This window comes from Lepidochelys olivacea (genome assembly GCF_965140295.1).
Source record: "Lepidochelys olivacea isolate rLepOli2 genome assembly, chromosome: 9".
NCBI lineage: Eukaryota > Metazoa > Chordata > Testudines > Cheloniidae > Lepidochelys > Lepidochelys olivacea.
The window spans coordinates 66,994,014-67,021,414 of record NC_140419.1 but is presented as its reverse complement, the minus strand read 5'-3'; the positions used below and the strand labels follow the sequence as shown (position 1 = coordinate 67,021,414).

Below are 27,401 nucleotides of genomic sequence, written 5' to 3'. Positions count from 1 at the left end.
TGGTGTCTACCATAGTTAAAGAATTTAATTTCCCAGGCTCATCTTTCGATGGTGTTGTGCAGGTTTCCTCTGAGCATGAGAACTGAAAGGTCAGATATGGAGTGATCGTTTTTTGAAAATTTTTTGCCCACAAATAATAGTGGTGGTTTTATCTTGTATTATTTTTCTGTGTGAGTTCATTCGAGAGCATAGCTATTCTTGTTTCACCCACATAGATGATGTTGGGGCATTGAGTGCACTGGATGAAGTACATCACATGTTACGGCTAGTCTTAGTCCTAGGTGTTTTTTCTGGATTGTATTTGTCTGGGTACACCACAAGAAGGATAGGAGACACTTGTTATGGATTTTAATCAGTCCGCAACTTTATTATATAGATGTCTGGGACTACCCAGCAGATAAAGTGTACAGTGCAGGCAAATCCATGCTTATTCAAATCAGTGTCAATGGCTACTGGGCTACTAGTTTGTTAATCTGTGACATTTCTTATTTGTTTTTTTCTTAAGGTTATGGGGATTTACTTTCATTGCAGTTTGTGAAGTTGCAATGAAATGAAGTGTCTGCCAGTTGTGATCAAATGTGCAGAAACAGAACTGTCCAAAAAAAGAAGGGATAAAATATTGTTTTCTTCTTTTTTTTTCTTTCTCTCAAAATATTGTTGCTTTTTAACAGTGTACTTGGTGCAGTAAATACCAATCTTAAAGTCTAATTTTCAGAGGTGCTCTGAACCTTCAATTCCCTTGATATCAGTGGGAGCTGTAGGTACCTAGCACCTCTGGGGGAAAAACAGGTCATTAGCTACTAAATAGGATGCCATATGGGGTGGGTTCTTTCAGGGTACGTATACACAGGGATAAAAGACCCACAACACGGCCCTGGCTGGCCTGGCTCTGACTACAGGGCTGAAAATTGCTATGTAAACATCTGCGCTCAGAATGGAGCCAGAATCCTGGGACCCTTCACGGTCTCAGGCTCCAGCCCGAGCCCAAGCATCTACACTATTTTCAGCCCATCAAGCCTGAGTCAATGGACCCGGGCCTGCCATGGCTTTGTTTTATCTTTTTATCCCTGTGTAAACACACCAGAATAGCCCAGTGGCTAGGGCACTTTACTACAATGTGAGAGACCAAAATTCAAATTTCTTCACCATAGCAGGCGGAAAGGGGAATTGAACCTGGGACTCCCACATTCTAGGTGAGTGCCCTAACCACTGGGCTAAAAGTTTTAAGGAGGCTACGAGCCTCATCATCACTACCACCACCTTCTCCTCCTTATCAAGAGGTTTTGTGACTCCAGCCCAAAATACCAGAATGTTATAAAAATGTTAAAAACAATTATTTTGATTTAACATTTTCAGAACATTTTGATTTTTTGGTTCAGTTGAGGTTATTCAGCAAATTTGACATAAATTCATAAATAATTTTGCTTTAACCAAAACTGCAATTTCCACCAGATAAACTATTCACCAAAAGTATTTAGCCTAGCTCTAACCATAAAAAAGATGTCTTCATGGGGTCCTTAAATGTACAGAAAGTAAGCGTTTTCGGCTGAGCCTAAAATGGCCCTGTTATTCCATGTGTAAAGGGCAGCAGGGAACAACGCATCATGATGGGCTCTTTTGACCAAATATGTTCCTCCTCCTTTGTAGGTTTGAGTTATGTCATTTGCATGATTTGGGCTGACATAGAGGCTGAAATTTTTAGAATTTAAGAAATTCAGACAGATCGCTTCCCTTAGTTTAAATGCAGGATTTATATCAAATTCACCTACATGAGGGGTTCTGAAACTGGGGGTCGGATCCCTCAAGGGGTCGCAAGGTTATTACATTGGGTGGCCAGGAGCTCTCAGCCTCCACCCCAAACCCTGCTTTGCCGCCAGCATTTATAATGGTGTTAAATATATTTTAAAGTGTTTTTAATTTATAAGGGGGGTCGCACTCAGAGACTTGCTATGTGAAAGGGGTCACCAGTACAAAAGTTTGAGAACCACTGACCTAGACTGCTTTGAAAATCTCAACCAGAACATTTTAGAAAGCATAAATTAAACTGCAGTAGAAACCAACAGAACTGTAGTAACTTGTATATAAAGTGCCTTCACATGGGAGACTTGCCTTTCTTCCAGCTTGCCACTTGCCATCCTCAAGGTTTCTGTCTGAGACAGTCTGACGTAGGTCCATTATCTTGCCTACGTAAGCCCAGGGGATTGCTATAGAAAAATTTCATGCATTTCATCTCCCCATAGGTGTTACCTGCTGTTCTAGTTGTGAAGAACTATTTCAGTATTTCTAATCATCTTCTCTATCTCTCTCAAATCTATTAGTATTTCATGTTGCACTCTCTCCAAGGGTTGTATAGATTGCTACATGTTCAGGATCATTAGGTACTAACTCTTTTTCCTTTTCCCTTATTGGATACATGATAAAATAGTAGATTAACACCTCATTTTATTACTGGTCTAGTAGGCACTGTGTATTTCAAAACCTCCCTTTTAAGTGTATCTAATCTAGGTAAAAATCTGCTTCACTTGTGCAAAATATCATCCTTCAGTAATTCTTTAACACAGATGGTTCTTTAATTTCCCACCTCCCCAAGCTGTAATGTTTTGGCTTGATTTGTACCTGATTTTTTTTTTCTTATAGAAAAAGAAACAGGAGGCTTTGACTAAATAAAGTTATTTACTTAATGCTATCAAAAGCACATAAATCTCTCCTCAGGAAGCAATAGTGTAGCCCCAGTACGGGCAAAGTCTACACACAACCAATTTTTTTAAAATTAAATTACCAGTTCCCCAATTTACAGTGCATAAATCATGGAAAAATCCTATTTTCAACATTTCTTATACAGGAGGCACTGAAGGAAAACAACAAGAGAAGAGAAATGGAGGAGAAGAGCAAGAGAGCCAAGCTGGCAAAAGAGAAAGCTGAACGAGAGAGACTAGAGCGGCAGCAGAAGAAGAAGCAGCTGATTGATATGAACAAAGGTAAGACAACATTTTCAGTAGAGGAATTTGTAAACAGAACAAAAGATATTCTAGTTAAATCTCCTCCAGGTTAGAATGAAAAGTCCTTAATTGCTATTTTGAAAGTGCAGAAACCAAGTTAACTTTTCTAGTGTCAATTTTCTACCTTGGTTTGGCATACCTGATTTTCATGTTATTCTGCATCTGTCATTCACTATATGCAATGTCTCTTCCAATGCATTTTGTGGTGAATTATTGACTTGTTTTCATTTGTTGCAGTCAACTGATTTCTTTTTATATGGATTTCCTCCCAAGAAAAAGTTTCTTTCTTGTTTTGTTGTTAATTTTATTCTGTAAACATCTCCATAATCAAGATATTGTGGCAATTAACATCTTTCTTTTTGAGCTTGGAGGCTCCATGTTATAAATGGATGTTCTCCCAACAGTACTGTTATGAGCTGAAAAATCTGGTTCAGCTGTGAGCCTAAATACAGAGTGACATTTCAGCATGATAAAAAGTAATGTGTTGAGCTTACTGGTTAGCTAGAATGACATTATGTAGTTCATGAGGGCATTCTATGAGAGAGCCCCAGAGGGAGAGGAAGGAGAAATCAATTGGCTCCTAATATCTATTTTTTGCAAAGTTCCAGAAGCCTGCAAAATGCAGGCTTTACTTTCCATCCCTTTGGACCCCATAACTGAGGGGAGAAGACACAAATATGAATTAGATTGAACAAGAGATTACTTTAGACTTCAGTTGCTGTTCTCCTTCTGTGATCATTTTTGTGCTGTTGTGAGACTGAACTAATCCTTCTCAATCATAAAACGTATAAAAATGCTCAGTATGTGACTACAACTTCTCTTTTCAACCCAGTGAACAAATCTGACAGGTTCACTTCAAGCAAAATAATAGATTTCTTTTTCTTTGACAAATCTTATGTAAGGTGCCAAGATATATAAGTTTTTTACCAGAATGATGTTACAATAAACCGTATAATTAGAGTGAATTGAGATAGCACTAAACTGGAGATCAATCAATTACGGAGAAGGGTTTGAAATAAAAACATTATATTTTAAGTGTGTATATACAGTATTTGTAGTGAAAGGTAGTTTATTCAGGGATGCTTTACACTTCAGAAATATTAGGACAAAATTTTCAAAAGTGATCAATGATTTTGTGAGCCTTTATTTTTGGATGTCCAGCTGGAGAGGCCTTTGGCCTTATTTCCAGATATGTTGAGCACCCACAGCTCTCATTGAACCACAGGGAGTTCTGAGTGCTCCTCAGTTTTGAAATCAGGCCCAAGATATCCTAAAAAATGGAGTTCCCATAGTAACTGGCCTTCATTTTCTATGAAAACTGCTTTGCCGATATACTTTTAACACAGTTTCATTAAAATGTCTCCTAGTGAGTTTAATTGGGGACTTTCACACTATAGCAAGCCTGGGGAAAAAATATGGCTACGATTTTCAAATGTGACCAGTGACTTCGGGTTCCTCAATTTTTGGTGGCACAACTTGAGACATTTTAAAAGGGCCAGCATATCAAAAGGTGGGTGCTTGGCATTTAGTGAAAATGAGGCCACTTTAAAGTTCTCAAACTGAGCACTCAAAAATTGAGGATCTCCAGGTTACTGGGACTTTTGAAAATGTTAGCTACATAATATTGTTGTTTTTTCAAGTTTGCTACACTGTGTAAGTCCCTGTCAGTCTTTTAATATAATTAACTTGTCTAGCAATATTCTGTATTCCCTTTTGCAGTTATTTCATATCTTCTCACTTTGTAGAAAAGAGCGGTCCATCTCTCAGCCTAGATTCTTTTTGCTGCCTTTCCAGTGAAATCATAATTCCAGCAGTATGTCTGTGAAATCACATGCTTAATTGCAATGTAAATGGGAAATAAATGGGGAAGGGAAGTAAGGACAACCCCAGGGACGGACCAGTCAGCTTAACTTCAGTACCCAGAAAGATAATGAAGCAAATAATTAAGCAATCTATTTACAATTACCTTAAAAATAATAAGTAACAGTCAGCATGGGTTTGTAAAGAACAAATCATGTCAAACCAACCTAATAGCTTTCTTTGACACGCCTTGTGTATGTGAGGGGAAAAGTGGTAGATGTGGTATATCTTGACTTTTAGTAAGGCTTTTGATATCGCATGGGGTCGTGCCAAGCATCAGTTCTGGGTATGGAACTGTTGAATATCTTCATCAATGATTTCAATGATAGTATAGAGCAGTGGCGGGCAACTTGCGGCCTGTCAAGGTAATCCGCTGGTGGGCCACCAGACTGTTTGTTTACATTTGCACAGCTGCCCACAGCTCTCAATGTCCGCAGTTTGCTGTTCCTGGCCAATGGGAGCTGTGGGAAGCAGTGTCCAGCCCATGCCGCTTCCCACAGCTCCCATTGGCCGGGAATGGCAAATCGCGGCCACAGGGAGCTGCAGGCAGCCATGCAAATGTAAACAAATGGTCTGGCGGCCTACCAGCACATTACCCTGATGGGCCGCAGGATGCCCACCACTAGTATAGAGAGTACACTTATAAAGTTTGCAGACGATACCAAGCTGGAAGAGATTGGAAGAGATTGCTTTGGAGGATAGGATTAAAATTCAAAATGATCTGGAGAAATGGTCTGAAGTAAATAGGATGATATTCAGTAAGGACAAACGCAGAGTACTCCACTTAGGAAAGAACAATCAGTTGCACACATACAAAATGGGAAATGACTGCCTAGGAAGGAGTACTGCAGAAAGGGATCTGGGGGTCATAGTGAGTCACAAGATAAATATGAGTCAACAGTGTAACACTGTTGCAAAAAAAGTAAGCATCCTTCTAGGATGTATTAGCAAGAGTTTTGTAAACAAGACACGAGAAGTATTTCTTCCGCTCTACTCTGCATTGATTAGGCCGCAACTGGAGTATTCTGTCCAGTTCTGGGTGCCACATTTCAGGAAAGATGTGGACAAATTGGAGAAAGTCCAGAGAAGTGCAACAAAAATGATTAAAGGTCTAGAAAACATGACCTATGAGGGAAGATTTAAAAAATTAGATTTGTTTAGTCTGGAGAAGAGAAAAATGATAACTGTTTTCAAGTACATAAAGGTTGTTAGAAGTTTTCTTTTTAGGGGGAAAGGGAAATTCTTAAATAATGGTGTAAAAAAAATCAGGAAAAAACTAGGACAACGTACTTTCTGAACATGAATAAATAGATTCCTGGCTAGTTATCCAGAACATGTTGTTGCAGTGACCTTTTTCATGAATATGTGAAGTCATCTCGCTGGAGAGTTTTCATGAAATTTTCTTGTATATGTAACTAAAGCCATAAAACCCTGGGTGGGAAAATTCATGCATTGTCATTTTGACTAAAGAACAGCATACAAGTCAGATAGTTGGCTGTGTCAACCAGTTGAGATGTGATTTCAGTATTGCACCACCATTATGGAGGTCTATGAAAGAGATTGAAAAACAAAAATAACATCAGTTTGTTGTAAAGGTTTAAAAACTGTAAGAAGAATTTGACTACATTTTTTTTCATATTTCCTGTTAAGATTGTTACACTAGTACAGAAACATGATTGACTCTAGTTTACAATTATTTGTATTTTGATCCCATATGCCCAGTTCTCTCCTGTAATTAAAAAAAATTGGAATGGGAAAAAAGCACAAAGAGCCTCATCCAGCTACTGCTGAAGTCAGTGAGATACTCCCATTGACTTCAAGAGGGGCTAGATCAAACTCAGAAACTCTGCCAGGCCTGACTTGTGCAGTTTCTTCTTGTGGAGGGTTGTCAGTCTTGTGGGCTAGTTGAGATAAGGCGTTTAAAACCCACAGAACTTGATCATCATCAAGCAATTTTGTTGATCCTACGGCTTTAGTGTAGATTGCTAGCCACTTTAATGATGCTGTCCAGCCTCACCTTCCGACTGGCAGCCAGGCTCCCTTAGGAGCTGTGTTCTATGTCTCTGCACATCCTCACTTTGAACAGTGTATGTACAGAGTGGAACCTGTTTAGAAATATATTAGGGTTTTGAGAGTAGTGTGGTATAGAATGCAATTTCTTTCCTTGCTGCTGTATCCTCTCAGACCTCCATGCTCCATCCCAATATCCTGTAGAGGGGCTCCTGGAAAGTAGGAACCCATGCCATCAGTCCACTATGTTTTGCCTTTCAAAGTTTTACAAGCATTTCCACCCCTTGTTCTGCTTACATTACATTTTGTGCTATCCAGAAGAGGGTTCCTTTGGGACATAGTGCCCCAAATAATCTGAATTTTCCGAAAGATAGTTCCCACCATCGCTGGGCGATGAACATGTCAGCTACACTTTCAAACCTAAATCCTGGTCTTCACACAGTTTTTGTACCAGTACAGCTATTTGTACTGGTTCAGCTCCTACTGTGGGTGCAGTTATAGTGATGCAAAGGTACCTTATAACAGTCTACCTTATTCCTCTTCTCATGTGGGAATTGCTATGCCAGTATGTTGCATCCACACTAAAAGAGTTGTACCACTTTAACTATATAGATATGTAGTTAAATCAGTGCAACTTTTGCATTAGATAAGTCCTTGTATAATTAATATTTGGCAAGAATGGCTAGTCACCTGTAAACACTCAGAACTTTGCAATGAGCCAAATTAGAACAGTTTTCCTTTCATCTTGGTCTGTGATCTTTCTTAGATGTGCAACTAATTATTTTTAAGAGAACATATTTATTAGATACCTTGCTATATTTGTTGACAGTGATAAATTATGTTTTCCTATTTCTTTCATGTTTTGCATTGTATTTTTTAAAGTAGTTGTACAAACTTCCACTGTAACGTATGCACAGAGATATACATACACAAATTGTTTTTGTGGTAGTCTTGTAAAAATTCTTGGACATAATATTTTTGGAAGCTTATACACATGATTTTGCCACAGAGCCTCTAAATCTCATTATGTTTGTTTATATGTTTGTTTGGGGGGCTTTTTGTTTGGTTTCTAGTTTGTTTTGTTTGAAGTGACTTCTTCAGAGTTTGCGGTGAACTTTATTTTTATGACATATTGATGATGTAATCTTTTTTTAGCCCCATGAAACCACATACTCTAACATTATTTTGTATCTGGCTAGAGTGGAAAAGATACCAAATTAAAAAAAAATAGGAATAACCCATAGATTTGTTCAGATAAGCCTTTGATGACTTGTGTAGGTGGCAAACTCTTTCAATTCACAGTATGATGTGAATTCTTCTCTAGTTAGTTTCAGTTTAAATACAAATTCTACCTAAAAGAGTAAACTTCCATTTTATTAGATTAAGTTTAATGAGATGTGTTCAACACTTGACCAATCACTGGGCTTCCTTTATTTCTTATTAAGTGTCAGATGACTTTGCTGGAAATTTGTTTTAATATGTAGCCGAAGAAGGGGATATTCTGGGAAGTGTTAATGCATGATGCCTCAAACTGTCTTGATCATAAATCTTGCTCATAAATATGAAGGAACTTTACTGGAAGTAGATTTTAACTGAAGTTTCAAATTTGGTCCTTGGTCTGTGTGGAAAATACCAGTGTGTGGTTGGCTATCCAGTGTAAAATGTGCTGAAACCACCATATATAATACTGAACTGCCAGTAACTACCTTCAGTGGCCGTGTTCAAATCTTAACCAGGGCCTGATGATGAAAATAACCCTATCTACCTGTCTTCATTGCTGAAGTATGTGTTCTCTTCTATAATAAAACCATTGTATGCCATAATATCCATTCCACATGTTATACCATTCCACATGTTATACCTCTAGTGAAAAAGACAATTAGAATCCAGAACATTCTCATTCAATAAGTATGTCTTAGTTTACCAAATGAGTTTTTTTCCTTGTTACGTTCAGCTTTGCAGGGTCATTGCTGCTTATGAAAATGGCTTGCAATTTTTTCTAAGCCAATATGACACAGAAGTCATAGTGGAAAGGTGCATACGTCCTCTCAAGCTGTCATTTTGACAAGGTGACTCTTTTCACCCAGGGATATTTTAACCTAACACTGTTTTTTCATTCATTCTCTAACTATTTTTGAATATAAAATTCTAATGCTCTCCTGAAACCTTTCAGTGTGGAACAAACAAGTGCCTTCAGTTTTCCAGCCTCTTAGTTTACATGTCTAAAGTAATCTTACTGCCTACCTGCATTTTAAGGGCTGAATCAAGGAATTTTTTAAATTTTTTTTTTACATATTGTAAAATGACTAGCATATTTTAGACATTATATAAATATAAACAGCAATAATAAATCCTGCTTCCTGCAGCTGGTAGGACAAAAGATTATAGGGAGCCCTTTTCGCCCCACTCCAACAGTCAAGCAAAGCATATACTGGATAACATCAGTGCTAATCCCTTGCTGCTCCAGCCAGAGTAGTATTTACCCCTAAAATATTAAAATATATCCATATTAAGACAATTCAAATTTTTTCACATGAGGACAAAGGCAGGGTGATTTGAATAATGTATCAATTAGTCCCTCCCAGAATCAAGTATCAAAATTATATTTCCACCAGTAAACTTATGCAAGTACTCCTTTGTGTGTCTGTTTTATGAAGGTATATTAATGTTTTCCCCTAACACAGATGAAGATAATGTAAATGGAGTTCTTTGGTAGTGGTTGATGGCTATCTGGGATGTCTAGGTGTTCTAATTCTAAAAACATATGGACATCCCAATATTGAATCATAAGTCACCTATTAAAAATGTATCTATTCTATTAATGTTCAGACCTGCGTTCGTAATAATAGCTGAATTTCACAGAACTGTTTCACGGGCATTGATGATGTAAGGGTCCAGTGCAGAAGGTCACTTTCACAACTAGTCCCTAATGTCACAGCAGTGTCTTAATTTTTATGTACTTATTCTGTGTCCTTCAAGATAAGCATGCAGACTGGGGAAAAAAACGACCCTAAAATTGGTGTTAGAAGGATATTGCTTTTGACCCATACTACTGCATCAGCATTCATATAACACCGCTTTGTGCTAACTGATAGTGTTGGCTAGTGGTTAGAACAGGATACCTGGAGTAATGAAACCTGGATTCAGTTGCCTACTGTATTAATGGTTAGCTGTGTGACTCTAAGTAATTCAGTATCCTTATGCCTCAGTTCCCTATCTATAAAATATGAATAATACTTATCTGTTTTTGTAAAGTGCCATGAGATCATTGGATGAAAGGTTCTACATCAGTGCAAGTTGTAATACTGGATCTTTCATCTGAGGATATTGACAATAATAATAATCCAACACTTTACAAAGCTTCATAAACCCCCAGGAAGTAATCATACTAAGGTACTGTGTGGTTAAATTAGCTCAAAGGGAATCAGGGAAAGAAACAATAGTAGAAACAAGGAGCCATGATTTCCAGACCCCCTGCTCCTTCCACTGGAGCATACTTCATTATATCATGATTTTTTTATTTTGTATTTATTTGCATATATTTGTTTATTGGGGGATTCAGCTTCATAGCTTCTGTAAGTCAAGTGGATTGTGCACCTGCCAGGGGGTTCCTTGCATTTATTCCTCCCTCAAGTTCCCATTGTGCCACCCTTCCATGCCCTTCTATTTCAGGGACTCGTGCAACTCCACACACCCCTCCTCCCTCATGCCAGGGGCTCTGTGTGTCCACACATGGTTACCTTCTCGCCATGTCAGGGGATCTGTGTGGCCCCCATTCTCTCCTCCCACATATCTGGGTCCCACATTGTCATTCCCATGCTAGGATCTCTATTTGCTCTCCTTTCCCACCTGTGGCAGGGTCTCTTTGTTGCCCCACATTCCCTTTCCCTGTCTGCATTCACCCTTTCTGGATCCCTGTTGTCCCCACCCATTCTCCACCTCCACATCTCTGAATCCCTGCTTCTCCCCATCCCCACTTCTCCCTTCCCTTCTGCTGCCAGAGTCTGCTTTCTCCTCTCCATCTCCAGTCCTCTCTTTCTAGGTTCCTGCTTCCATGTCCACCCACCAGTTCCCCCTTCTGGTTCCCCGCTTTCCTTACCACAGCCACACCCCACCCTGTCATTTCCTTGTGGATCCCTGCTTTACCCCTTTCTGGGTCTCCATTCCCTACCATCTCCAAGTCCACTTCCCCTCTGGGTCCCTGCTTACCCACACTGCCATCATTAGCCCTTAGTCTTCACTGGGTCTCTGCTTCCCCCACTGCCACTCGGGAGCACATCCTTTGGTGTCCCTGGAGCTTGCCACCTAGTGTTGCCCCCTTCTGCTCCAGGTCCCCTACTCTACTCATCTTTCTTTCCCTTGGATCCCAGCTTCCTTTGTAGAAACTGTCCTTGTAAGGCTCTCATATTTCTGTTAGAGTCCAGGCTACAGTCAAAGTTCCCATACAGGAAGTTACGCTATTGCTTCTGGCAGCTCTGATTTTCTTGTAAATTGGGCTTTTCTGGTGTTGTGACTTGCACCAAAATCAGTAGGCTTGTGCCTACTCATGCCTAGAACATTCCTTGAAGTTTTGGAGTTTATTGAATATGATGTTCAAAAGTTATCACATTACTGACAAACAAAGAAGTTATATCAAGTTAGGTATTACATTTCGCTTCGCTCAGCCACCTATTTGTATTAGGAACCTAGGGTCAAGGACTGGAAGAGACCTCCGTGACATCAAGTCTAGTTCCCTACAGTCACAGAAACCATAATATAATCGTGTACTTAAATTTATCAGGCTTCGTTTTAAAATTAGTTCGCTTGTTTGTCCCCACTACTATTAGAAAGCACTCCTCCGATGGTTAGAAACCTTCATCTAACCCTACCTCTTTTCATCATATGTTGTGATTGGTGGTTTTGTTCCACCACACACATCATAAAACGTGTAGCAATCCTTAAAAAAGAGTGTGAATTTGTTAACTGGCAAGTTAGGTTCAGATAGCAATAATCTATCAATCAAAACTTGGGATCATTTGAGCATTTCCCAAAACTTTAATACAACTAATCATTTATAATTTCTCAAGAGCTTGAAGAGCTTGAAAAATGTGCTTGGAGGGTTCTGGGGAAGAGGAGATACCAAATCATAAAGGCTGGAGTAAATATGTGATGAGATTATTGGGTGGTAAATGCACTTGGGGGATACAGAACAGCTATAACTGAGCCAAAGGGTAAGAAGCTCAAGTTATAAAAAGGTGACAATAAAGACAGCCAATGAGGATCATCTTGGGATCAATAAACTCATTGTATTTACATTTTAGAAAAATATTTCCTGGAGAAAATAAAATGGTAGGGTATAAAAATGTTTTGTAAAAGAGTTATCAGCACTTACTATGAAAAAACCATGGCACTTCTTCAAAAAGAAGAACTTACCAAATTACAACTTACAACGTACCAAATTGTTGGCTGAACTGACCAAGTTCCAAGATAATTGCCTATATAATTCCCACATCCTGTCATGTCATTTGGACAAACTATTCTTATCCAAACTGTTATGCAGTAGTGGTGTTCTTGAATATGACAGCTGTGCTGCATCCCAGAGGTGGCCATACTTTTCAGTGTAATTGTTCAGTAAAATGATGCTTATACATACCATACTTGATGGGTGTTAGATAAATAGTAATAAAAATTTCTGAAATAAATAATTTAGTTGGTCAGCTAGCAGCCTCTTTACTGATGGTTTAGCCAGTAGTCAAAGAACAGGAAGGAGATTTGCACTTTAAATATAGAACTGTCATAAAACCGAAGCTTTATCTGTATGCAACTGAAGGGTGGGAGGAAGAATGGGTTGCTTGTTGAATTTTGCATCAGTGGAATGTTGTTTTTGTAGCTGCAGCATATAGTTTCACACGTCTGTTGAGATTTTTTTCTCCCAAGGGGCTTTCTACCACAGTATGTCGAGACAGAGACAAATTAATCATGTTGATAAGTTTTTTATCTACTGTACCATGGTGTTAAACAGCTCTGAAGAAATATACTACTGAAACTTTTCAAAAATAGCTTAATTAGAAGTGATTTGAATCAATTAACTTTCATTCTCCATCAGCTAATACCGTAATACACCTTAGTTTTTAATATTGTTTCCACTGAAACATGCTGAGTTACTAAGGGTTGGAAGGTTCTTTTAGATATTAGCCTAATACGGCACTCCTATACATTGCACATTATTATTAAAAACATTTAGACATTACATTCAATTTAAGAGCAAACTGATGATTAGACACTGCATACAGCACTTTTCTTCAGGAGAGTAACTCCACTAGGTATAACAAAGAACCCTTGTTTAATATCAGAAGTCTGCCTATCTTTTTTTTCCCCCTCATATGCAGACATCTAATTAAATGAATTGAACCTTTCTTTCATTGATTTAAGTAGAGCTTTGTCAGGATCAGATTCCAGTAATTAAATATGCAGCTTCAAATTGCAAGTCATTGGTGAGATGTGTAACCTGTTGTGCGAGGAAAGTGATTAAAAAACCAAAGAATATCTATAAACTAACACTGTGTTTAAGATTGAGTATGTGATGCCTCATCTTTTTAAATTGAAGAAGAAGCAACATGTGATCATTCCTAAAGTTTAAGGCAGTAAAACTAGAGAGACAAGGTGGATGAGTTAATATCACTGGTAGCTACAAATTTGTGTTCTGTGTACAGTACATGCCTGCTGCCTGTCACAGTGTGACTTGTCCATTTAAGGAGAGATGAGACCAGTCAGGCTTGTGCCATAATAAATTAGCTGCTTCCCAGGCTGAGGGGACAGGACTAAAGTGGGTCATGTGATAGCTTAATGGACATCCGGGCCTTAAAAAAGGGCTGAGGGAGATCCGTCGGGGTGACAGGCTGGTCTGGGCTGGAGGCAGTGAGTCAGGGTATGCTGGACAAGGTAATCTAGAGGAACCAATTTTTGGGGCGCAGAGCAGGGAAGGATGTAAGGAACAGAGAACAGTAAATATCTCAGAGGAATCGGTCTAGGAGCTGAGTGTTCTATCTCTGAGCCTTAGAGACACTCAAAGGTAACCCAGAAAGGGGCTGGAATAGGACCCAGAGAGCAGGTTGAAGAGAAGTCCCCAAAAGGGAGAAAAACGTTTTTGTACTGGGGGCAATTTTTCATTGGACTTTTGCTATGCTGGAAGGAGTTAAATTTTATTTGTGATTTGGCTGTAGAACTAAGCCACATCTCCAGCACAGTCTGGTGTTTGGAAAGCCATGGAGACCAATCTCAGGAAGGGAAATTGAGGCAGAGAGTGCCAGCTGATTATTTTTATTTAACTTTATCTTGCAGAAGACCATTCTAAGATATGAGATAAAGGCTGAAAACAATCTAAATAGCTCTGTACTAAAGGAAGTGCCGTAATAGCACCCTTGTGCTGCCTAATCATTAATTAGAAACTTGTTTTAGTTTAATATTTCAATATTGTAATTTTTTTTACCGAAGTGTCAAATGAACAGCTGCTATTCATCAATATAGCAATTAAATTAGTTGTGTTCTCAGTCAAGTGTATTTACATTCAAGTCAATAGTTGTTGCTGACAGATTCATAGTATCAACTGAGAGCACTCAGCCCAAACAAAGAATATCCAATTAATAGATTTCATAAGCCGACATGGAATGTATAGGTTCCTGGCCTATATTTGAATGAGTACAGAGAAGTCTCAGTGTTCAACAGCAGATTATTATTGCACCACCCATTTGATAGTTGTTTGTCAGCATTTTATAGTGTGCAGTGGTGACACATTACATTCTGGGTGTTAACACCTCATTCTATTTCCATTCAATAACTCTAGGTGTTTAACTCTCCTACAAGTGTCTTTCTATTGCAAAAGAATTGAGAGAGATCACTTTTAAGCAGAAAGTGGTAAAGAAAATTAACAGTACGCAACTGAAATCAAAAGAGTACCCCAAGAAATTCCACCTTGAGGAAAAGATTTGAGGTACCGCTAGGGGCAGAGGAAGAGAGAGAGACTGGAGCTGAAGAAAAACAGGCAGGGCTCAGAGACAATGTGATTCAGGCAATAGCAGTCACAGTTGGACATCAACATAGAGCAAGAAAAGGATAAGCTGGAAAAGGAAAGGATATGAGGTCTCAGTGAGAACAGAAAAATACTGAACGGAAAACTCCTGAATGCTAAAACCAAGGAAATATTGGGGAGAAAAGGGGAAAAAAAGGAGTACAAGAAAGCAAACAAAGCCACGGAAAGCAAAGCAAAGCAAGGAAAGATAAAAGTAGAGATGTTGAAGACCTAGCTGCTGAAGCTTGTGCTGTAATGGGAAACCACAGAGTCATTTATCAAGTGACTAAAACCCTGTGTGGAAATATCAAGACAGGAAATGGACCAGTAAAAACCAAAGATGGAAAAATGCTCACAATTGAGGTAGAACAGAAAAATGGTCAGAGCATTTCAAAGTACTCAACAATCCCAGACCCACTTCACCAGATTTTGATGAAAAGCGAACCTGATCAACTTGACATTAACATTAACCCAGTAGAGGCTAAAGTTAAGAAGCTGAAACATAACAGAATGGCAGGCAATGATCAAACTGCAACAGAAATGCTAAACGCACTTGAAACCAATTAAACTGACAACTGTTCAATTAAGTTTTGGGAAACGAGACCCTTCCTGGCCAGTGGAAACATGCATTCATTGTCAGAATACCCCAGAAGGGTGATCTTACTGACTAACACCTGGAGAAAAGTACTTGTGGCACTGGGTTTTGTTTTGGTTTTTTTGCGGATACAGATTAACACAGCTTCTACTCTGAAAACGGGAGAGGAGTTGCACTACTCTCTGTTGTAGGGAGTCTTCTGCAGTGTGATACTATATAGCAGTGGTTCTCAAACTTTTGTACTGGTGACCCCTTTCTCGTAGCAAGCCTCTGAGTGAGACCCCCCCCCCCGTTATAAATTAAAAACACATTTTTAAATATTTAACACCATTATAAATGCTGAAGGCAAAGCAGGGTTTGGGGTGGAGACTGACAGCTTGCGACTTCCCATGTAATAACCTCACAACCCCCTGAGGGGTCCCAACCCCCAGTTTGAGAACTCCTGCGATGAAAGAGGCAATGGATGCAAAGCTTAGAGAAGAATATGTTGAATTCAGACCCAAGAGATCCTCCGTAGATCTAGTATTCACGTTAGGTAGCATCATAGAAGTGTATATATAGATTGTCAAGGTCCCCTCATCATCAATTTCATTGATTTTTCAAAAAGTATTTGACAGCTTGTACAGACATACATTGAGGAATGTTCTTCAGTCCTACAGAATCCCAGCTAAATCTGTCAGCATCTCTCAGGTCACATACTGAAGATGCTAAATGCTCTGTAAGGGTGAACAACCAGACAACAGACAATAATAGTAGACCAAACAAGGCTCAATTTAGTTATGCTAAAACAAATATTCTTTCAACCCAGACATCAAACAGTAACTTCATATGACAAGATAAAAATATCAAGAACAAACCACATTTCACTTAGCTGGGCAGCACCATAATGGCTAACTGAGATCTCAAGAAGAAAGTGGCATCAAGGATAAGGAAAGACATCCACAGCATTTACCAAACTCAGCAATGTATGGAAATCAGATATACAGCACTATACAGAATGAAACTGAGCATTTTAAATGCAAACATAATGTCTGTTAATGAGAGCTGGAGATCTACCAAAAAGTAGGAAAACTAAGTGCCTATAAAAGATTCTGAGCATTGGTTGGAAAGACTTTATCACCAATGACAAGATCTGAGATATTACCAACCAGCAGCTTGTTTCCACTAGAATCAGAAGGATGATCTGGACATAGTTGGGGAATATCCTCCAGATGCCAACTCCTGTATGAAGCTGTCAAGTGGAAATCAAAGGCGCCCAACAGAAACTTTAAGAAGAACTTTAAGAAGAAAGCTCCTACTCAAATTCTGTCACTGGGACTATAATAGCAAATTCAGATTCTTTCAGTCTATTGAAGCTGTGATTTTCAATAGAGCGTAAAGGAGTTAGGAACCCAGGTGCCATTGCAATCCAATTTTGTGTGCCTGAATAAATAACATGCCCTATATAAGAGCATATAATACAAATTCATCGGACTAGCGAGATTAATACATGTTGTGCAGTGACAGTATGTACGTATACACACACACACACACATTTGTTTTGGAATGCAGCTATTTTTGACAAAAAGACTTCGCTGTTTTTCCCTTTGTGTCTGTGTAGTTTGTTTCCCAAACTTTTAAGTTTAGAGCAAAATGTGTTTGTGACAGGGGGTGGCTCCTCTCCCACCTTCTCCCCGCAGAAACTGTACGGACTCCAGTGTTGGTGCCTTCACTATATTCTTTTAAGTTCCCTGCACCAGGTCCACCAACAAGCCCTGTGCAACTGTCTATTGATAGTGCCAACAGCACTTTTGACCCTCTGCCCAGGACATGAGGGAAATAGAGGGACCAGCTGAGCTCAACTAGCCCTCGTCCGTGCCCCCCGCCCTCATCCTTGGCACTTCCTTCCTGCCTCTTTATCCACCTTGCACTAATGAGGTACTTGACTCCGTAAATCATACAGTGGGCCAGCCTGACTGCCTAATTACCCCGATCAGCTTTCTCAAGGGGAACTAATTAACACCTGAGTGATCAGAGTGCAGGCTCACCAGTTTGCACACTGCAGTCTCACAGTGGGGTTTCAGAGTAGCAGCCGTGTTGGTCTGTATTTGCACAAAGAAAATGCATCAGATGAAGTGAGCTGTAGCTCACAAAAGCTCATGCACAAATAAATTTGTTAGTCTCTAAGGTGCCACAAGTACTCCTTTTCTTTTTTACAGTGGGGTTTATAATTTTACATTTCACCAAAGTGTATGTATTTTTATAAAGTTATTTGTTTATCTGGGGTTGGGGAAATGCTGCCTTTATGTTAGTGTTTTCCCTGTAGCCCTTTTTTGGTCAGAAACCCTTCAAACATTTTATTTTTTATTTTTATGTATTTATTTTTTCACCAACTGGTCCTTTTTGAAATGCAGAAGGGGAGAGATTTTGCTTATTCTTGCTAGTCTGAGGTCATGTGCATTAGTTTAAATCTATTTTGAAAGGTGGATATCTCAGCTTCTGTTTATTATGATTATTTAAAAACAATTGAAAAGGAAAAGCAATTGTGTCAGAGCAGATTCTTTGAACTAATTATCACTATAGTAAATTTAAGTTGGAAAAGGAAACAGACTTTACCTTCTAGTGCACTTAACAAAGACTCACTGCAGTAAAGAAAAGGATTTCCAGCTCTCATTTCCATGGAAAATAACCTGAAGCTTTGCCATTTTTTCTTTAGTTTCTTTTTCTCGTCCGAGGAACGCACCCTAATTAAGGTGGGGGTGGGAGGAGAATTAAAATTTATACATTAGTCTTTGAGTATTTTCACTCTAGTGGGTCTTCCAAAAGAATGTTCGGCTCAATTTAGGGAGCTACCATCTTTAAATCCTTTCTGAAAGCTTCCAGTATTCTTAGGAGTCACTAATTCTAATTATTAGGCCGTTCTGTCTTTAGGGTCATTTCAAGTTATAAGCTTAAATACGTCACTTGGAGAATAGAATTTAAGTGGAAGTGACATCAGAAATGAGACTGAGTAAGTCGCAAGCTTTAGCAATAAATCCTCCTTGTATATAATTCTGGATAAAGCAAACTGCAGACACATTCGATGCTTACTTCCCAAGGTGTAAAGTTTTAGTTTTATATTTTCAGTGAGGTAATGTCACAAATCAAATATTTGGGAAGGAATTCTATTTCATCTTGTGCTATAAATGTTAAAAGGACATTCTGCTAGTATATTTTTAGCTGCAAAACTAGATGTTTGCCTTGGCCTCATATCAATAAAAAGAGAACCTTTTTGATTGGTGAGCTATCTGCATTTTTGCGAAGAAGTAAGAACCTTTATGAGTAGTATTAGGGCTCAGTCCACAAGAGAAAAGGCCTTGGAGCAAGTGAACAAGTTTCTTCTTATTAAAATAGTATATGAAGATGTAACTTTGGGTTTTGAATGCATAGTTTTCATTGAAAAATTCAATTTGATATTCCTTTATAATAAGTAGTCTGAATGTGGGAAGCCTTTTGTTCTTCACTTTCTGTTTCTGCACTTCACTCTCTCAGTTTCTTGTATATTCATTCAATCCTACATAGCTCAATCAGACATTCCTCAGTTACTGGGTTATAGAATACAAACGCATGTGTTATAAGTTTGATATATACATATAGAGGAAAGAAATACATTAGTGAGTTAGATTTCATTTTTAATGCTATGAGTCCATACTCTAATATGCTTTTTACCTTATTTCCCACCTATTTCCTTCTACACTGTATAATCAAAATTCAGCTATGTGCTGTAAGTTGAACTGTGTATCCTATCTATTGATAGCTAAATGATGATATGAGAAATGAGGAAATTACTGGGAAAAATACTATTCCTTATTAACTTATGCTTGGTTTTACAGAGAACAATATGAGCAACATGTTTCTAGTGAAATTTTTGTAAATATTAATTGTTCATAATATCCATCGTAGTGATACATTAGTGTATCATGCCGCCATGCTGGAAATCAAAGTTGAACCATGAATTCTGGATTCAGTGTTTCTCTTACTGGGAATCAAGTGTGTGATGAAAGCCAAGTTATATTTAGCAGTGTGTGCCTCCTGTCTGACTTAGACTGTTTAGATCTCATAGTAGGCCGACCCTGAGCTGCAGCATATGTGTGTCTGTCTCCCCATAATCTCTGGCCAGTCTTAAAAATGGGATCTCAGACATCTGTTTTAAGTATTTTCCTACACTGTTGGAAAATCTGCTCATCATTTGTTCTACATGGAAGACAGCCAACTATAGATAAGCCAACAGATAGTCTGTTTGTACAGCATAGTTTTAGCATTTCTGAGTATTTCTTCATTTCAGTGTTAACATGGATGTTGTCCTCAACATCCCTTCCTGACGAACAGAAAGAATCTAACTCAGGAGCTTGGATTTTGCTTCTGCCTGGGCTGGCAACCTACCGATTTTGAAGTGACAATGCAAATTAATCAAGCCTGGGCGCTGGTAGTCTTCCAGTCTCATCCCATAATTACACATGCTGCAGTGTGCTTTCATCCCATATTAGCCTACTCTGTTTGTGTGGCACTTCAAGAGCATTTGAACAGAGAAATCCTTCTCCCGTGCTGCCAGCTGTCCAGAAACTGACACCAGTCTTTGGTAAAGACGCAGTGTGATATCAGTAAGTCCCAAGAGCCCAGGAAGGACAGACAAGTTTTTTCCCACAATACATTGTAAATGAATCCTTAGACTGGCCTGGATAACTACAATGAAGATGTATTAGCAGCAGCAGCATAAAAGTGGAACAGTAGTTTTGGTGCAATGTAATGCTGCCCCAGGCTACACACATCAGTTGCTAACACCTTTGGGGATGTAAGACACTGATAGGCTATAAAGTTTCAGTGGCTAGTCTCCTAGCAGATAAGCTTTGACCTGGGTCACTGTTTCCTACTATCTCTCACAGGGAGTCAGTATCTGGTCTGTCGGTAAAAAAGCTATGAGTTTTTAGAATCCAGATAATTCTGTGACCTTGACAGCTTTGGGCCTGCAAAAGGTTTTTCCCCCAGGAGAAATCATAACTTGGAAAGTTCTCCATTTATGCACATCCTCCAGTATTCATAATTCAGAAAATACCTATACAAGTAAAAACCATAGGTACAGATACAATCATTATTGTGTGGTTAAGATTAGGTAGCTGTCACAATTTTACATAATGTTAATCACTGTAAAGAGACAAAATGGTTGATGGTTTCATAGTGATGGTAGACATCCTCCCACCCCAACAACCCCCCATTTTACAGAGATCTCAGTGGCATTAGCAACTTTAGCAAAATCTACTGTTCAGATAAATAGATTTCAAGCTCTGTTTGAGTCTTGACAATAGAGGACAATTAAATTTAGAATAACCTGAATTTCAGACAGTCTGTGTTTGGGAAATCAGGGTTTAATTTTATAGTGAGGAAACTGGCATAACATAGTCTGTTCATTCAGGCTGCCACATTTGATTGTTTTAAAACTGCTGCTGCCTCTGTGTGCTCGTCCTGAGTGAAGAAGGAAAGAGCTAGCCAGCACTCTGAATTGGCAGAAATCAATATTAGAAAAAAATCAATTCCACAGCCCAGAAGACAAAATAATTGGTGAAGATCACTTGAACAGTCTTGTTCTGTGGTGCTGTAGTCTCAAAGAAGGATGCCACATTAAAAGGCTCATGCATGGAACACGATAGTGTACTCTGTCAGTACCTTGAAAAATTGTAAGAGGGACCTCGTGGAACTCGCATGTAAACACGTAAAATATGTTAAAGAAGTCATGTGCAAAAAAGAAACATGAGATCCCAGTGTGAATGATAAAAACCTTTCTTTTCCTAAAAAAAAACAAGATAAGTTCTTAAAGAAGAAAGTAACCTTTAAAGGAAGATGACTCCATTAATGCTAGAAGGATTCAAGACCTTGGATTATATGATGCTTATACATAGGTGCCAATCGCAAAACTTTAAAGTTGCTCCAGTTACTTGACTTCCGATCATAACATTAAGAAAGTAATTGAACTTGTATATTACTGTAAAATGTATATTACTTTGGGTACAATACCTCTCGTATTGCCTCATTTTCTGTCAGTTTGGCAGTTTTGTGGCCCCCATGTTAGAGGTGTGTGTCTATTTGTTACTGAGCATTCCACATTCATGCTTATTTTTCTAAGTTTCATGAAAATCAACCTTGCAAAGGCCATAAATCCATTCAGAATAAGGCACCTGGGACAATGCTGATGCATTTTAGTTGAATACATTCCTGCTAAAATAGACCTTGACTAGTGTGATATTTTCTGAAAATGGAAAATATGTAATTCTAGAAATCTTTTTTATAGCTTGTCAGTACAACTAAGCATAGCTTTGTCATTTTATTAACCTGATCTCAGGCTTATGTAAAGTTATCACAAACAATGAGTTGAAATGTTATGTATGGAAGGCCTTGTGTTGTTTTGTAGACTGACGTGAGATATTGATTCTCTTATCGTTCACACTTCCCTAACCTGTTCTTCTTTTAATTAGAAGTTGATAATATTCACAGAATTTTACTCTGGTAGAAATTGCTGAGGAAAACTGGTTCTCAAGGGCATTTTTACTCTGTACACAAAATGAATTTAGAAACAAAAATTGAAAACCAGTGCTATCAAGAGAACAAAAATATAAAACTTCCAAGAAAAAAAACTGACCATCATACACTATGTTGTGACCAAATATTTAATTATATAGTAATTATTTATATTAGTTTATTATACTAAGCACTTTCTACTAGTGAGTGGTCTGTATATACAATGACTATGATTACACAAACTAGTAAAAGCTGTGAAACTCTTTAACCCTTTCACTTTTAAAATGCAGCCAGTTTTGGAATGTGGCAGCTATTAGCAGCCCACAGCAGTGTAATATAGGACAAGAAGTGCAGAGGGAAAGTATAGCAGTTTAAAACTCCATGAGCAATGAAGATGGACAGAATGTAATTATCCAAAGTGGAATTTGCCCAGGATGTGGAAGTATGACCTCTAGCTCCTGGAGAACTTCCTTGGGATCTTAAATGACTGTAAGCTGTTCAGGCCTTGCTTTTGTTTTTTATTCTTATTTTGTGTAATGCTGTAAATCTTTAGATGCTATGCAAACACGTTGAGACATTTTCCTTGCTTGCCCTAAGGAACTTAGTCAAAGACAGACAAATTATACTACAATAATTCTTGAAAGGAAGGGTATAAGGCATACTGGTGAAGAGAAAAACGTAGGAAAGATTTAGGACATAATTAGATTTCAGTGAATGACTGGAATAGAGATTTGCTTCCATGGCAAACAAAAAGCACATTTCACACTCAAAAATGAGTTTAGGAACAACAGAAAACAAGGGTTGTAATGAAAACTGTTTTTCCGTCTCAACTGTAGTGGTCACTGCTACTCTGGCTATACTAAATGAAGAAAAAGTTTTTCTTGTATTGATTTGTCAACTGTAATCCGCATCCTGATGATATGATTTATAAATGGGAAAGCAAATACCTTTCTGTTAAATGTCGGTGGGCTTATCTAAGGTTTAGCATATGAAATTTGTCAGGGAAGAGATAAAAGAACACTGTGGCCACTAAATCTTAGCTAAGGAACACCTAGTCCCACATTGAGAACAAAATCAAGAAAACATTTATTCTTCATTTCCATGTTTCCTCACTTTTTGATGAGAACTAGAAATCAATATTTGGTAAGATAGTTTTCCATTGAAAAGAGAGAGAGTGGATTCACAAATGTGTGAAGGATTGTAGTTGCTCTGTGGAAAAAGTGCTAAATAAACATATTCTTTATCATCCTCAATTTCATCAGGCTTGTGATTTCTACCTTTACAACACATTCATCTAGGTTAATTTAGCAGTATGTGGACTATGCTAAAATATATTGCTTTCTAAGTTGTAGAATCCTAGCTTCTACAGATACTTCAGATATATCCACAATATAATGCAAGTGCCACCTCTTCCAATAAATTGTTATAAAAAAAGAAGATACTTTAATCCCTTTGCTCTCTCTCTGAGCTGGCTTAAATGTCAGATTCATATGGTTATTCATGTAAGTTTAGAAACCTGGTGTGCTTGATGATCACAACTTCTGATCTACATTAATTTCTTGCACTGTTCTTATCCAAATTATGATAACCTAGAAACGACTATCACACATGTGGTGGAACAGAATGTTTTGCATCTTTACACCTGCTATGTTGCATAGCTGTGAACTGGAAAATGCCACATTAGGAAGATATTTAAAATATTGAAACAGTAGATTGGTAGTTATACATACCGAGAGAGAGATCCCTTAGCAGTAACAAAACATTTATATAAAAGTGTTTTAAACAGTTAGCCTTTCATTTGTATTTCTCTTGATTTTTACATTTAAAAAAGAAAGATTTAAGTAGTGATATGCAAGAGCAATCTCTTCACTGTTGATACAATCACGATAAAAGCAAAATTAAATAAACATTATTTTTTAATTTAAACAGTAAAAAAATAAAACCAGGATTAAATGTTGTCCTTTGATTTCCAGCTACCATTGGTGAGGAGCAAAATATAAGGAACAAGAGTCTAAGTTTGAGGACAGATAATCTGGCATTAGGATGGTAATGATTTCTCTATATATTTAAACGCTTCCAGAAAGACATGCTTCTGTTTAGTTTAGTTTCCATCTTATCTGCTTCACTCTCTGACATACCATATTATATTAGCTGTAGGTTGCTAGTTAGTTGGACAACAGTTTAATGGATTCATTGTAATGTTTCAGATCGAGTTGTTATATGAAGAAAATGTAAGATCAACCCTTCACACGCACCATCAGATAGTTTCTTAAAGGATATTTGGTTTGATAAGTATAATGAACAAGCAGCTATGTTCCCTATGTAAGAAAGTATATAACTGTTATATGTTCACATTTGTAGAAGAACGTATTTAAAAAGTTTATTCAATGGAAAACTTAAGCCTCCTTTTCCATTATGTGTTCAAGAATGACAGAAATAGACTGTTTGCTCTCTATAATGTATGCAACAATGTAAGTTGAGGAAAACAATTGGTTTGGTAACTCATTGGGTTTTTTCTCCCAGCCCAATTCATCCTTTTGGTGCATACCAATCACAAACTTCCTGGAACATTTTTGGTGAATTCTTACCTCTGAAATAATTCTTATCAAGCAAAACTAGCGTCTCAGGTGAAAACTGCAGGTTGAGGTTTCTTGAGCATAGCGTCTATTCACAACAGATTTTTCCCAGTTTTGTGATGGACTGTTTAATAACTGGTTTTGGTATCAGTCCTAATGGTTGAGTCAACTGGATGGATTTCTCTTATTCCTGCTGTCTCTGTGCTCCTTCACACTCCTGTCCAACCTCATTCTTTTTTTTTCATTCTGGTCATAGGTTGTCTGCTCCCACAAAATCTTCGCTCCAATGTCTGGTTCCTCTCAAATTGTGGCTTAGTTGCTTTGCAGTTCTACTTTCTGTATATGTATTTGTTTCTGTAATACACAGCGGAATTTTGTACAAGTTTTAATGGACCTGATATAGGAAGCTATTTACACATGTGCCTTGCTTTCAACATGTTGAGAACAATGGGAAAACTCCTGTGCTTAAAGTTAGTCATGCACTTAAGTAACTTGACTTCCTGAATCAGGACCTGTAGGTATTTGTTAAAAGTAAAACTGAATTTTCATGAAGATATATGGGCTCTAAGGGTTACTCTCTCGATTCCATAATTTACACTGTCCAGATGAATCTAATCATTTATTCCAGGTTCAAAACTATATCTTTTCTTTTCTTTTCTTTTTTCTTTTACTGGATAGGAGCAAATCAGCAAAGATTCATTCCAAAACACTTTCTTCCTTCATGATAGCAGAGAGCTCTATTCACCTCTCTCTGAATGGCTGTCATAATCTTTTCCACAGACTTCTTTTTCAGAGAAACTGTACTTGTCTGGTAGTGCGATTTCTAACTCCACTGATTTTAAGGCTGCAATATTCTTCATTTGGCAAGTAAATCATTAAGTAGTGATTCAACAGCTCAGGTGGCTTGGCTGTTGGACCATGTGAGCTGAGTTTCTGAAAGCTCCAGGTAATCCACTCTGCCCTCTGCCAATACCACGCAATACTTTGAGAATTCAGAATTTATTTCATTGTAATAATTGATACCATGTTTCATATATTGGTTAAATGATGAGTCATCATGACTTAATTGTGTACCTATATAATACTGCCTACTTAACCTGTCTTTGTCAAAATAGTATGTAAAGCCGTGCATTTGAGAACTTTGAATTGCATATTATTTACTGAATAATCAACTCCTACTGCAATACTGATGTGACCACTCAGCTTGCTCTGCCAGTCAGATGACACAAATTTGAGCAGCCTAGAGAAACTAACTGAATGTATCCATTGGAGCAGATTTGTGAGTGGTGATGTGCTGGATCTATGTGGTTCAAAGGCATTAAAAAAGTTATGACCTATTTCTTGATAACGTAACAAGCAGGGAGCTATTGGATTATAATGTGGAGTTCTTGTATTGTTTGAGTATAATTAAATGCTAGTTACTAATACTGTATATTACATTTACTGGCAGCTTCAGTTGGTGGACAGCATCTGCCCGCTGGAGGGTTTTATTGATTTTGAAATTCAGTGTCACTTCTGTTCGAGGGCATGTGCTGTTTGAATTATAAGACATAATTAATTTCTTCAAAATACAAAATATTTATTCAGTTCACCTGCACTCCATGTAAGCGTAGACATACAACACCTGCTCATTACCAAAATTGATTATTTTTGCTAAAAACAAATATGTGATTAAAATATTAGAAATTATTACTGACCAAGTGGACATGCTTTGAGTTGTCTTGGTTTGGGCATAGCAACACTGAAGTACTTCCTTGTGCAAGAAGATCTGTGTCTTTAATTTCCCCTTCAGTCTCATGTCTGACTATACAAAGTCATTTTGACCCCAAATGAGATTACACAGACTACAGATGACCTAGTTATTGTAGTTTTGTGTATTATTTACCATAATACTACATATGTTTGCGCTAACGTTACACTACATGCACGCCCTTTTTTGTAATGGGGCTGTAATGATAAAATAATCGAATGCCGTATAGGTCTTCTGCAGTAAACCTTTTATTTGTATTCTTGAAGTTGGGTTACACTTAAAAATAACTGCAGCCAAGTTTTGAAATACATCATTTTTATTAAAGTGTGGCTTAAAAAAAAACCTGAATGTAAAATCTGCTAAGAGTAGAGGTGGGCGTGAATCAAAACTCCTGTTCTGAACAGCCCCAAGCTTTAGTCTCTAAGGTGCCACAAGTACTCCTGTTCTTTTTGCGGATACAGACTAACACGGCTGCTACTCTAGAACTTGTGGTGTATATCTAAACTTAGCAGACCAACCTCTGTGCTAGTTCAGCATGTCTATAAACAATGACATTTGCAAAGTGATTTTGTCCTTAACACTTGTGGAATAAGACACAGGACAGCGACATGTGGTTTAAATAAGGCTGCAACTTTATTAGCTTTAAATAACCAATTAGCATCAGAATGGGACAGATCACTCCCAAGCTACCCAGCAGGTGCAAGTCCTGTCCAGTTCAGTTTTCCAGTATTGGATCCACAAAGCAATCATTCGGCTGTTAGGGGAACAGACAAAATGTGGCTTTCAGGTGTGAACCATTTCCCTGCTCTAATTATACCAACTCCTTACACTCCCTGCAACAATTAGGCAATTGCAGGGCAGTATAGACCTGCTTTCTATCTTCATTGCCCAGGGCCAATCAGGATCCTCACAGCAAGTAATCAAGGGGTCAAGAGGGCCAGAAAACAGGGACCCCTCAGATTCTAGCTCTTCCCAGCATGATGTTGCAGGGAGAGAAGTTTCACACACATTCTCTAATACCCCCTTCCCTTCTTGT

General features: G+C 38.1%; 1 protein-coding gene across 1 annotated transcript in view; it reads left to right on the top strand.

Moving 5' to 3' along the window:
- DIAPH2 (diaphanous related formin 2) overlaps positions 1-27,401 on the top strand; it is an 813,565-nt gene that overhangs the window by 630,315 nt on the left and 155,849 nt on the right. Inside the window, exon 26 of the mRNA XM_084638844.1 lies at positions 2,843-2,978. Coding sequence (XP_084494970.1) covers positions 2,843-2,978 — 136 coding nt within the window. The remainder of the gene's footprint in view (positions 1-2,842; positions 2,979-27,401) is intronic.